At 37.4% G+C, this 13,078-nt stretch overlaps 1 protein-coding gene across 6 annotated transcripts in view; it reads left to right on the top strand.

The window, feature by feature from the left end:
• Positions 1 to 13,078, top strand: part of NSUN7 (NOP2/Sun RNA methyltransferase family member 7) — a 49,962-nt gene that overhangs the window by 15,062 nt on the left and 21,822 nt on the right. For 5 of the 6 annotated variants that reach the window (XM_017509871.2, XM_037731840.1, XM_017509872.2 and 2 more), the window contains 3 exons: positions 3,770 to 3,922; positions 4,273 to 4,456; positions 5,514 to 5,724. In XM_017509871.2, the coding sequence (XP_017365360.1) occupies positions 3,770 to 3,922; positions 4,273 to 4,456; positions 5,514 to 5,724 (548 nt within the window). The remainder of the gene's footprint in view (positions 1 to 3,769; positions 3,923 to 4,272; positions 4,457 to 5,513; positions 5,725 to 13,078) is intronic. The other variant, XM_037731841.1, reaches the window with a different exon arrangement.

The following is a 13,078-nucleotide window of genomic DNA, read 5'->3' as shown; positions in this document are numbered from 1 at the left end:
ATTTTTAGTAGAGATGGGGTTTCACCATGTTGACCAGGATGGTCTCGATCTCTTGACCTCGTGATCCACCCGCCTCGGCCTCCCAAAGTGCTGGGATTACAGGCGTGAGCCACCGCACCCGGCCAGGTGATTTCTTCTAATGGGAACATCATATAGTATACTTACACAAATCTAGATGATATAGCCTACTGCACACCTATCCTATATGGTATAGCCTAGTGCTCCTAGGCTACGAACCTGCACAGCATGTTATGTACTGAATACTGTGGGCAATTATAACACTATGGCAAGTATTTGTGTATCTAAACATCTTTAAATATAACTAAGGTACAGTAATTATACTGTAGTAAGCTCTTTGGGACCACCATCATAAACACAGTTCCTCATTGACCTAAATGTCATTATGCAGCTCATAACGTTATTCAATTTATATTTAAAGAGAACCACAGTTCTGATATGTTAGACATTAGTAATGCCTTTCAAAAACTTGAGTCAAAAACTACATAAAGATTTCTGAAAACTTAAAAAATGTAAATGTATATTACAAAAAGCCAAAAAGAGTAGTAAAAAGCCAAAAAAGAATAAAATCAATTTCATTAAAAAAATAAACTGAGGAAAAATGGCATATTAGTTAAGATTCTTTTTTGCAACTGACAGATTCTGCAGAAGAAGGACTTTAAGATCATTGATGGAAGAATTGAACATGAGGCTGCAGGAAGGGCAGTGATGTAGCTGTGCTTCTACTAACTAGGGCCTGTGACTCCAAAATCATCAGGACCCTAGTCTCTGCTTTTCTTTCCCTCCATTCTCTTATCATTCCATATTGCTAGGATAAGAAGCTTGGCTGCCAACAACTCCCTAACAAAGGAGCTATCTTTTATAGTACCAAACACTGGAAAAACTGGCTTGACTCTCTCTTCCTACATCCAAAAATCTCTCTCTCTTTCTCTTTCTCTCTTCTCTCTCAAGCATGCCAGTTGGGCTTGAACTCTGCAATCAAATTACCTGAGTTGAGATAATTGAGAGAATATGGAAGAGAGAGAAAGAGGAGACATGACCTGGCATACCATGGAGTGACAAATAGTTCAGTGCGTGACTGAAGATAGATTCATGGATGAGAGTGACGGGAATTGAGGCAGGAGGAGTTGTTTCAGGTTAAACTATTAATATCCTAGAATATCCTGATAAGGAGTTTTGATTCTGTCCTGTGGCTGATGGATTTCATCTAAAATTTAAACTTAGAAATTACATAATTATAATTTAATATTATAAAGGCAACTGTGTGTGTTACTGGGATGATGGTAAAAGAGATAATCAGGCAGCTCTCTGTGATAACATACAAATTGCAGCAGAAGAAGGGCTTCTGGATCAAGAATATTGGGAAAGGCTACTTTGCTAACATTTTCATCATTGCAGTCCTCCTTATTTACAGCTATGGAAGAGGCTTTTTTTTAGTAACTACAGGATAGGATACTTCACTTACAGAAGTATAAGTCTGGTTATTTTAATAATGTTTGGATTTGATCTTTGCCCTAAGTCTAATATAGTATATTTACATAAAAATCTGTATAACTGCATCTATACTTGATTTTTTGTGGGATTAAATTATGTTAAAAATCATGGTCCAAAATGTTTACTATCTGGAAAATTGGAGAATTATTTCTCCTTACACTCCTCACATATACATAGCACATATATATTTCTCAGCTTCATATTTCTAGTCGTTAATGATTAAATCATTCAGTCAATAGCATTTATTATGATAAATTTGAGTTAAGTTGGTATTTGCAAGTATTGTTAATAAAAAATAGTTTATACTCAGAATATCTCACAATGTATAATATAGAACAGTAACTCACCGCTTTTACATTAATTTACTTTTTGAGGTGCATTAATGTACTATTTCTTTTTTTTGGTGTCCACTGCCATAGTTCTGTGACATTTAGACCCAGAATTAGACACATCTAATTTTATTGCAGTCCTAAAAAGCTTACTTTTGACCACCCTTTCCTTTTCTTCCCAAGTACCTCTATATCCTCTCTCTCATATACATACACATAATATTCCCACATAAACAATTTTTGGGGTGAGATGTTCTCATTCTATTGAGTAGATAAGAAATGTAGAATAAGGAAACTGCAGGCATAAAGAAAAGAAGTAGGTACTTAACAGTTGGTGCTAAAGAAAAAATAACAGAGATGCTCATTTACTTCCCCTCTTGTCCTGGCTCCCAACATTCTTTGAAACAATTTAGGTGGGCCTGACAGTAATTCCCTGAAAGTGTCCTCCCTTTCTGAACCACCCACCAACCACAGCTCAGATCGTACTTGACTCTTTTGTGACATCTCTTCTTACTTCTTATTCAAGGTTATACTTGAGGTTAATTTCAGTTAGATTCCCATTGTGAAAATGCTATGAATATGGGTCAGAAATAAGTCCTGTGTTTTCATTTGTTAAAAATCTGGGCTATGAGATAAAGAAAAATCATTGAGCCTTCATGGCGGTGCTTACTAGTTTTTGTTTTTCTTTTTTGTGATTTGGAACTTTAAAGCATGGGACATTCAGAACTGGGAAGGACTTAATACAGACTCATGAAAGTTTTTTAATCATATCAAGACTATATTGTTGCCATCTAATAACTAGGCTATACTGAGTGCCTGCTATGTGCCAGGCACTGTGCTAATAATTTTGCACACATTGATAATCACTACATTAATAACAAGGTAAGTTGACCACCTTTAACAGATGAGAAAACTAGGCTGAAAAAGGAGATTAAGTAACATTCCTGAGGTTACACAGCTAGTAAGTGATAAAACCTGAATTTAACTTCAAGTTTGTCTGACTCTAAATCCTAAACCCTTCTCACTAAATCAAGTTTGTCTTTCAGCTGGGTGTGGTGGCTCATGCCTTTAATCCCAGCACTTTGGGAGGCCAAGTTGGGCGGATCACTCGAGGTCAAGATTTTGAGATCAGCCTGGTCAACATAGTGAAACACCATCTGTACTAAAATTACAAAAATTAGCCGGGTGTGGTGGTGCACACCTGTAGTCCCAGCTACTTAGGAAGCTGAGGTAGGAGAATCACTTGAACCCAGAGGGCGGAGGTTGCAGTAAGCCGAGATCATGCCACTGCTCTCCAGCCTGGGTGACAGATGGAGGATGGAAACTGTATCTCAAAAAAAAAAAAAAAAAAAAAAGGTTTATCTTTCAACCAGCAATCAATATAATAGTTAAGAAGTTGCGGGCCGGGCGCGGTGGCTCAAGCCTGTAATCCCAGCACTTTGGGAGGCCGAGGCGGGTGGATCACGAGGTCAAGAGATCGAGACCATCCTGGTCAACATGGTGAAACCCCGTCTCTACTAAAAATACAAAAAAGTTAGCCGGGTGTGGTGGTGCACACCTGTAGTCCCAGCTACTTAGGAAGCTGAGGTAGGAGAATCACTTGAACCCAGAGGGCGGAGGTTGCAGTAAGCCGAGATCATGCCACTGCTCTCCAGCCCTCCAGCCTGGGCAACAAGAGCAAAACTCCGTCTCAAAAAAAAAAAAAAAAAAAAGAAGTTGCTGCATATCTATACAGGGCAGCAAAAACAGAGAGGAATCAGGATTATTATATTTCTATTTTCAGATAAGACAAATTTTTATTTTAGACTTCAAAAATTTGAAATGGAATTATTTGTTAAAATTCTAAATGTAATTGTTAGAGTTTTCGGTGGAAAACTGATAGTCTTATCTCAAATGCAGTAGAGTAAGGATGGATTTTCTGTCTCTAGTTTTAAGATAAAATTGGCTGCAGCATTGGCAAGATGTCGAATCAAACATGATGCCCTTTCAATTTATCACATCCTGCCAGAAACAGTTAGGAAACAGGAACTAAGGGCCTCCACGTTACCACTTTATGCTTGGATAAATACTTGTAAAATCAGGTAAGTGTTTAAATCAAATTCTTTATATTTCAAGTCTCCATACTTTTAAAATAATATGATGAGAAGCACTGCCTTTTTTAAGAGGTGGGAGTGTCACATCTAGGGGAGTGATTAGGGAAGCATAGTTACGTTTCAGAGCTTATGACCAAATTACCAAAGGTAATTGTATACATATGTTTATTTTTCTGTCAATAATTATCTTTTAGTTTATTTTTGGTTAAAACTGTTAGTTCCATTAGATGTAATGTATGAAGTGATGTTTTTCTTTGTTACAGGAAAAAGGTGTTAGTGGTAAGTACATTTTTAATGTATCATATTTGTAATTACAAGCTAATGTTGTATATTTACAGCCCTGAAGAAGTTTATAATAATTTGAAGAGAAGAGGCTATCATAAAGTCAAATCTGTATTGCATGTTGATGATAAAGTCTTTGCGGTGGACCAACATTGCTATGATGTCTTAATTTTTCCATCTCATCTTCAAAATGATCTTATAAATATAGATCTTTTCAAAGATTACAAACTTATTTTTCAGGTAAACTAATATTTACTTTCACTGTGATTCTCAGCAATCCTACCTAACCAAAGAACTTCTCCACTTAAAACCTAACACTGTTTATGTTTTTATAGATTATCAGGGAAGTTTATAAGGCCTAATTGTCACCTTGAATAAAATTAATATCTCTACAGTCAGTGCATCTGATTGGCATCTTTGTCTTCAGTGAATTTACAAAGAACATATTCTTCTCCCTGATTCCATAGATGGGATGATTTGCATTGCTGGCAGCTGTAATGTTCTTCTTTTCTCCGCTAAAGGAGAATTCAAGAGAAGGTGCAATGAGACCTTTTCTTCCTTCCATTTCCAGGAAAGATTCTAGTGCCATCTTGTATATGAAAAAGCAATTGTAATAGTTTTTCATAATTTCTGTAATATAGTCTTATAGCTTTGATTTGTAAGAGGTATATAAAGGCTATCAATATAGGAAGAATATGAGGTACAATGTGGTTTAAACAGAACAAAAATAAAAGTAGGTTAAATTCATTTTTATATCTGTAGAGTCTAAACATTGCCTCAAATGTGCCTTGATCTTCTAAGGTTTATCCCTTCTCCACATTCATATTCTTGGGGAGAATCTCTTACCACATCAAGCACTGAGATCAACTGCAGAAGCCTAAGCTTCTCAAACATCTTAATTTAAACCTCTGTGAGCTAGTGGCAGTTTAGGTGACAAGGTAATGGGGAAGAAAAAAATGGAAGTGTACTAGATGAGTGGGTTTTTGTGAAGGGGTAAGAATGGGAGCTAAGACAGGATATCCTTCATCTGTTGACTATATTGTAGAGATTTTCGTATTGCTTTATACAAAATTAGACAGTAGCAGTCATAATTTAGGCTAAGCAAAGTTAAGCTGTTTTAAATATATCAGTTGTCTCTGCTAACTCTTTACTTAGACATATATTAAGATGTTAAAACTAAAATGGATTAGATATCTAATATTACTATGAAGTACTTTCTTTTATGTAAAGCAAATAGAAGTCAGCTTATATTCCTAGTCATACCCTTTGAAATTCTAATCATACCGTTATCTTATAGGACAAATCTCGAAGTCTTGCTGTCCATTCTGTAAAGGCTTTATTAAATATGGATGATGATATCTTAATGGTCAATACAGGTTCGTGGTACACAGTTGCCCATATGTCAGTTTTAACAAATAATAATACCTCAAAAGTATTTGTGTGTGGAGTGCAATCACAAGCTAAGGATCCTGACTTGAAGACCCTTTTCACAAAAATGGGATGTAAAAGTATGTGCAAATATTTCTTCATTTGGCAATTATTATTCTACAAGATTTTAGAAATGTTAAAAATGTTTTATTAGTTTTTTGTAATTTAAAAAAGCTCTAAATGTGAACTATAATCTTAAAATCCTCACTAATCTATATTATATCAGGCTGGCCTTGTTGCTTAATTTGGTTAAACAACTGTAGGTTAAATTAATATCTTGGTACTTTGTAATAGTGTTTGACATTTAGCTACACATAATTTGAGGCTCAAACAACATTTAGTTAAAGTGGAAATTTTATCATTTAATAAATAAGAATAATTATCACTTAATAATAAATACATAAGTGCTTAAGTGACAAAAATAATATCTAGGACTAGAAGCTAAGTTTTTTTTTTTTTTTTTTTTTTTTTTGAGATAAAGTCTTAACTTTGTAGGCCAGCCTGGAGTGCACTGGTACGATCACAGTTTACTGCAGCTTCTACCTCCTGGACTCAAGAGATCCTACCCCCTCAGCTTCCCACGTAGCTGTGACTGCAGGCTCATGCCACTATACCCAGCTAATTTTTGTAATTTTTGTAGAGCTAGGGCTTTGCAATGTTACTCAAGCTAGCCTCAAACTCCTGGGCTCAAGTGTTCTGCCTGCCTGGGCCTCCCACACTTTTGGGATTACAGGCGTGAACCACCATGCCTACCCTAGGAGCTGTCTTTTAGGCTTCTTGTTTTTAAAAAGTGTTTCCATTGGATCATGCTAACTAAAGATGACATTTTATTGTAGGTTCAGTGAGGCGAAAAACTAAGCAAAACTTTTAACGGATTCACAGGGATGGGAAACAAAAAGCGGAATTCAGGATTTGACCAGGAGAGGTAGCCTGCTAAATACTCAGGATTTCACTTGGAGTCCTGAAGTACATCTTGAATAGTGATCAGTCCTCCAAAGAATTAGAATTAGAACCCACATTGTAGTCATCTTAATTCCCAATTAGATTAAGGTGGTCTGGGATTGCTAGTGCCCAGCCTTAGCTGCCTGCCAGAAGCAAAAGTAAATTTCCTCTGGAGGAAAACAACATCATCCTACATTTCTAATTATCTTCTATTCTAAATTTTTTCTTTTTCTTTTTTTTTTTTTTAGTTTTTTGAGATGGAATCTCCCTCTTGTCACCCAGGCTGGAGTGCAGTGGTGCCGTCCCAGCTCACTGCAACCTCCCAGATTCAAGCAAGTCTCCTGCCTTAGCCTCCCAAGTAGCTGGGATTATAGGCACCTGCCACCAGGTGTGGGCCTAGCCAAGTTTTGTATTTTTAGTAGGGATGAGGTTTCACCATGTTGGCCAGGCTGGTCTGGAACTCCTGACCTCAGGTGATCCGCCCACCTCTGCCTCCCAAAGTGCTAGGATTACAAGCCACTACACCCGGCCTGTATTGTCTAAATTTTTTCAAATTAAAAAAAAAAAACTGACAGAGGAAGAAAAGATATGAGTAAAAGAGAAAGCACTGCAGTAGAAGCAGACCCACAGTGTATCTGGGGATACTGGATTGATCAGATGTGGACTTTAGTTTTATTTTTTTGAGACAGGGTCTTGTTATGTTGCCTAGGCTGATCTCACACTCCTGGGATCAAGCAGTGCTCCTGCCTCAGCCTCTCAAGTAGCTGAAATGACAGGCAGGTGCCACTGCACCTGGCTCAAGATATACACTTTAAAATAACTATGATTAATAAGCTGGAGGGACTAAACATCAAGTTTTAGAATGTTAGCAGAGAACTAGAAATTATAAAAGCTAAAACAAAGTTCTAGAACTGAAAAATACAATGTGTGAAATTAAGAAATAAAAGTGATATAGATTTAACAGTAAATTACACAGAACTGAAGATACAATAAGTGAACTGATAGGCCTGAAGAAAATATCCAGACTGAAGCATGGGGAGACAAAGGATATAAAAGATGTCACAAGACACACATGAGACTCAGTGATTCAATTATCTCATGTGTGTTTGATTGGAATTGCAGAAGGAGAGGAGAAAAGCAATTGGAAAGAAACAATATTTGAATTTCAGGCTGGGAATTCTTGAAAATTGATGAAAAACATTTAGCCACAGATTCAAGAAGCCCTGTAAAGTCTAAGCAGAATAAGTACGTGGAAAACATATCCTATGGCCTGAATATTTGTGTCCCCACAAAATTTGTATGTAAAATCCTAACCCCCAAAGTGATGTTATCAGGAGGTGGGGCCTTTGGGAAGTTGTGAGGGCAGAGCCCTCATGAGTGGGATTAGTGCCTTTATGAAGGGGACCCCAGGGACCTAGGTAGTCTGAGGATATAGCAGGAAGGCACCATCTGTGAGAAGGGAGGCCCTCACCAAACACTGAATCTGCTGGTGCCTTGGTCTTCAACTTCCTAGTCTCCAGACTTGTAAGAAATAAAATTCTTTTGTTTATAAGCTACTTATTCTATGGCATTTGTCATAATAGCCCAAACAGACTAACACAACATATTAGGCATACCATAGCATACCTGCTGAAAACCAAAGAGAAAGGGCATTGGTGAGCAGCTGGGGAGAAAATATATATACCATCAATGGAATAGCAATAAAAGTAAAACCTAATTTTTCAATAGAAATAATTAAAACCAGAAAACCATTAAACAATGTCTTCATAATGCTGAAAGAAACTGCCAGGCTAGATTTTTATATCCACCCAAAATACTCTTTGAAATAAAGATATTCTTAGACAAGAAAAATCTGAGAGTTTGTCACTGGTAGACACAGTAAATGAAATACTAAGGATACATTGTTTGGGTAGAAGAAATGTTATATAGGAAGTTGGAGACTGGACACAGTGGCTCATGCTGGTAATCCCAGTGCTTTGGGAGGCCAAGTTAGGAGAAGCCCATGAGTTTGAGACCAGCCGGGCAACACAATGAGACACTGTCTCTACTAAAAATTTAAAAATTAGCTGGATGTAGTGGTGTACAGCTGTAGTCCTAGCTACTCAGGATGCTGATGTGGGAGGACTACTTGAGCCCAGGAGTTTAAGGTTACAGTAAGCTGTGATTGTGCCACTGCATTCCAACCTGGGCAACAGAGCAAGACCCTGTCTCTAAAAAAAATAGAGATGCTGAAAGAAATGAAGAACAATACAAAAGTTAAGTATGTAGGTAAATCTAAATGATTATAATCTAATGTCTAACGGGGTTGCAAATTAATGTCTGTGAGATTAAAGGTATTTATGTTATATGCAATAAAAATAAATTATAACTGGCATATAATTTTAGAGGAAAGGAAATAGAATTAATGTATCTTATGGTTTTTGCTTTTCTAGGCAGTAATAAAGTAGCAAATTATATTAAGCGCATGATGTGTGCTATAATTTCTGGGACAGTGAGTTAAACACATAATAAAATATTGTATAATGAATAGTTAAGAGGGGAGAGAAATGGAATATAGAATTGGAATATGAGTCTAAAAAAAAGATTAAAAAGGAGAGGCTGGATGTGGTGGCTCAGACCTGTAATTCCAGCACTTTGGGAGGCAGGGTGGGAGGATCACCTGTGGCCAGGAGTTTGAGACCAGCCTGGCCAGCATGGTGAAACCCAGGCTCTAATAAAAATACAAAAATTAACCAGATACAGTGGTGCAGGCCTGTAGCTCCAGCTACTTGGTAGGCTGAAGCATGAGAATCACTTGAATCCTGGATGCAGAGGTTGCAGTGAGCTGAGATCGTACCTCTGTACTCCAGCCTAGGCAACAGAGTGAGACTCTGTCTCAAAAAAAAAGATAAAGGAGAGAATATCAGGCACAATGGCTCATGCCTGCATGCCTGTAATCACATTCCAGCGCTTTGGGAGGCTAAGGCGGGTGGATTGCTGGAGCCCAGGAATTTGAGACCAGCCTGGGCAACATGGTGAAACCCTATTTCTACAAAAAATAGAATAAAAATGAGTTAGTGTGGTAGCACACGTCTGTGGGCCCAGCTACTCAGGAGGCTGAGGTTAGAGGATCACTTGAGCCCAGGAGATTCATGCTACAGTGAGCCGTGATTGTGCCATTGCACTCTAACCTGAGTGACAGAGCGAGACTCTGTCTTAAAAAAAGAAAAAAAAAAGAGAGAAAAGGGGACATAGAAAAAGCAAGACAAATAGCAAATAGGATGGTAGATTAAACCAAATAATATATATTTAAGCTTATATACATTATATACATATAAGACATTAAAATATATAAACATAGAAAATATTTTATATTTTTATATATATATAAAATATTTGATAAATGTTACTCTAGCTCAGCCTCCCAAGTAGCAGGGACTACAGGAATGTGCCACCATGTCCAGTTAATTTTTTGATTTTTTGTAGAGATGACATCTCACTATGTTGCCCAGACTGGTTGTGAACTCCTGGGCTCAAGCAATCCTCCTGTCTTGGCCTCCCAAACTATTGGGATTATAGGCATAAGCCACTGCACCCGGTCAGTCTTGGATTTTAAAGATCAACTACATGCTGTTTATAAAAAATGCTCTTAAATAAAAGGATACAAAAAAACTTAAAAGGACAGAAAAAGATATGCAGTGCTTATACTAATAAGAGCTGCAGACAAATAGATTCAAGTCAAGAAGCATTGCTAAGAATAGAGATATTTATAGCCAGGCGCGGTGGCTTACGCCTGTAATCCCAACACTTTGGGAGGCTGAGGCAGGTGGATCATGAGGTCAAGAGATTGAGACCATCCTGGCCAACATGGTGAAATCCCATCTCTACTAAAAAAATGCAAAAAAATTAGCCGGGTGTGGTGGCATATACCTGTTGTCCCAGCTACTTGGGAAGCTGAGGTGGAAGAATCGCTTGAACCCAGGAAGCGGAGGTTGCAGGGAGCCAAGATTGCTCCACTGCACTCCAGCCTGGCGACAGAGCAAGACTCCATCTCACAAAAAAAAANAAAAAAAAAGATAATTATGAAAGGTTCAATTCATCAAGAAAATATGACAGTACTAAAGATATATGTACCTAGTAGCATAGTCCTAAAATATATAGAAAGTAAAATTGTCCAGAACAAGCAACCCTTCTCTGTATACAAAAAATCGAAAGGAATCAATGAATAAACTATTAGAAATAACAAATTAGTATAATAAGGTTGCAGAACACAAAATGAATATATAAAAATCTATTGTATTTCTATCCACCAGCAATGAATAATCTAAAAATGAAAGTAAGAAAAAATCCTTTTTATAACATCAAAAAGAATAAAATTCTTAGCAATAAATTTAATACAAATAGTTCAAGACTAATACAAGTAGTTCAAGACTTATACAATAAAAACTACAAAATATCATTTAAAGAAATTAGGAGGCTGAATGCTGTGGCTCATGCAGGAGGCTGAGGTGGGTAGATCACTTTGAGCTCAGGAGTTCAAGACTGGCCTGGGCAAAATGGCAAAACTCCGTCTCTATAAAAAATGCAAGAAGAAATTAGCCAAGCGTGGTGGCGCATGCCTATAGTCCTAGCTACTCGAGAGGCTAAGGCTGCAGAATCTCTTGAACTTGGGAAGTGGAGGTTGCAGTGAGCCGAGATAGCACCACTGCACTCCACCCTGTCTCAAAAAAAAAAAAAAGAAGAAAAGAAATTAGGTCCTGGTGCAGTGGAACACATTTGTAATCTCAGCATTTAGCACTTTGGGAGGGTATAAAGTGGGAAGATCACTTGAGGCCAGGAGTTCGAGACCAGTCTGGCAACAGAGCAAGACTCCATCTCTACAAAAAATTTAAAAATTATCCAGCCATGGTGGCACATGCCTGTAATCCTAGCTACTTGGGAGGCTGATGTGAAAGGATTGCTTGAGCCCAGAAGTTCAAGGCTGCAGTGAGCTGCTTCATGCCACTGGGCATGAAGAGTGAGACCCTGTCTCTGAGAAAATAAAAAATAATTTATTTTTATTTTTATTTTTTATTAACCCAGTCTGGGCAACAAAGTGAGACCCTGTCTCCAAGAAAATAAAAAATAAGACATAAACAAGTGGAAAATATTCTATGTTTATGGATCAGAACACTTAATATGGCAGTGCTCCCTAAATTGATCTACAGATTCCTTGCAGTTCTTATAAAAATCTCAGCTGAGCTTTTTCAGAAATTGACACACTGTTCCTAAAATTCGCATGGAAATTTAAGGAACCCAGAATAGCCAAATGAATTGTGAAAAAGAACAAAGTTATAAGACTCACATATCCTGATTTAAAAGCTTACTACACAGCTACAGTAATCAAGAAGTGTGATACTAGCATAAGGATAAATGTGTAGATCAATGGAACAAAATTGAAGGTTCAGAAATAAACCCTTACATTTATAGTCAGTTGATTTTCAGCAATATTGCCAAGACTGCAATGGGAAATGAATAGTCTTTTCAACAAGTGGTGCTGAGACAACTGGATAGGCACTCGGAAAAGGATAAAATTGGGTGCGTATCTCAAATCATATACAGAAACTAAAATGGATCAAAAATATAAGTGTTAAAGCTAAAATTCTTATAAGAAAACACAGGTAAGTCTTCATGAGCTTGGATTTAGCAATGGTTATTTAGATGTGACACCAAAAGCACAAGCAAGAAAAAAAAAATAAATTGGACTTCATCAAAATTGAAAACTTTTGTGCTTCAAAGTTACTATCAAAGAACTGAAAAGACTGGCCAGGCATGGTGGCTCACACCTGTAATCTCAGCACTTTGAGAGGCCAAAGCTGGTGGATCACCTGAAATCAGGAGTTCAAGACCAGCCTGGCCAACATGGCAAAACCCCATCTCTACTAAAAATACAAAAATTAGCTGGACGTGGTGGCACACACTTGTAATACTAGCTACTTGGGAGGCTGAGGCAGGAGAATCACTTGAACCCAGAAGGCGGAGGTTGCAGTCAGACAAGACTGGGCCACTGCACTCCAGCCTGGGCAACAGCGAGATTCCCACTTCAGAAAAAAAAAATAATAACCTACAGAACCGGAGAAATTATTTGCAAATCATCTATCTGAAAAGAGACTTGTATCCAGAATATGTAAACGACTCAACAATAAAAAGACAAATAGCCCAACTTAGGGCAAAAGATCTGAGTAGATATTTCTCCAGTGAAGATCTACAAATGACCAGTGAGCTCATCTGAAAAGATGCTCAACATCATTAATCATTAGGGACCTGCAAATTAAAACCATAACGAAATACCGCTTCAAATCCACTAGCATGGCTATAGTAAAAAAAAAAAAAACAGGAAAATAATGTGTAAGCAAGAATGTGGAAAAATTGCTGATGGGAACATAAAATGGTGCAGCTACTTTGGAAAATAATTTAGCAGAATCCCAAAATGTCAAACAGAGTTACTATGTGACTTAGGAATTCTACCTTTAT

This window comes from Cebus imitator, unplaced genomic scaffold (genome assembly GCF_001604975.1).
Source record: "Cebus imitator isolate Cc_AM_T3 unplaced genomic scaffold, Cebus_imitator-1.0 Scaffold425, whole genome shotgun sequence".
Classification (NCBI taxonomy): Eukaryota; Metazoa; Chordata; class Mammalia; order Primates; family Cebidae; genus Cebus; species Cebus imitator.
The sequence above is the reverse complement of the archived record's forward strand: the minus strand, read 5'-3'. Positions and strand labels throughout refer to the sequence as shown.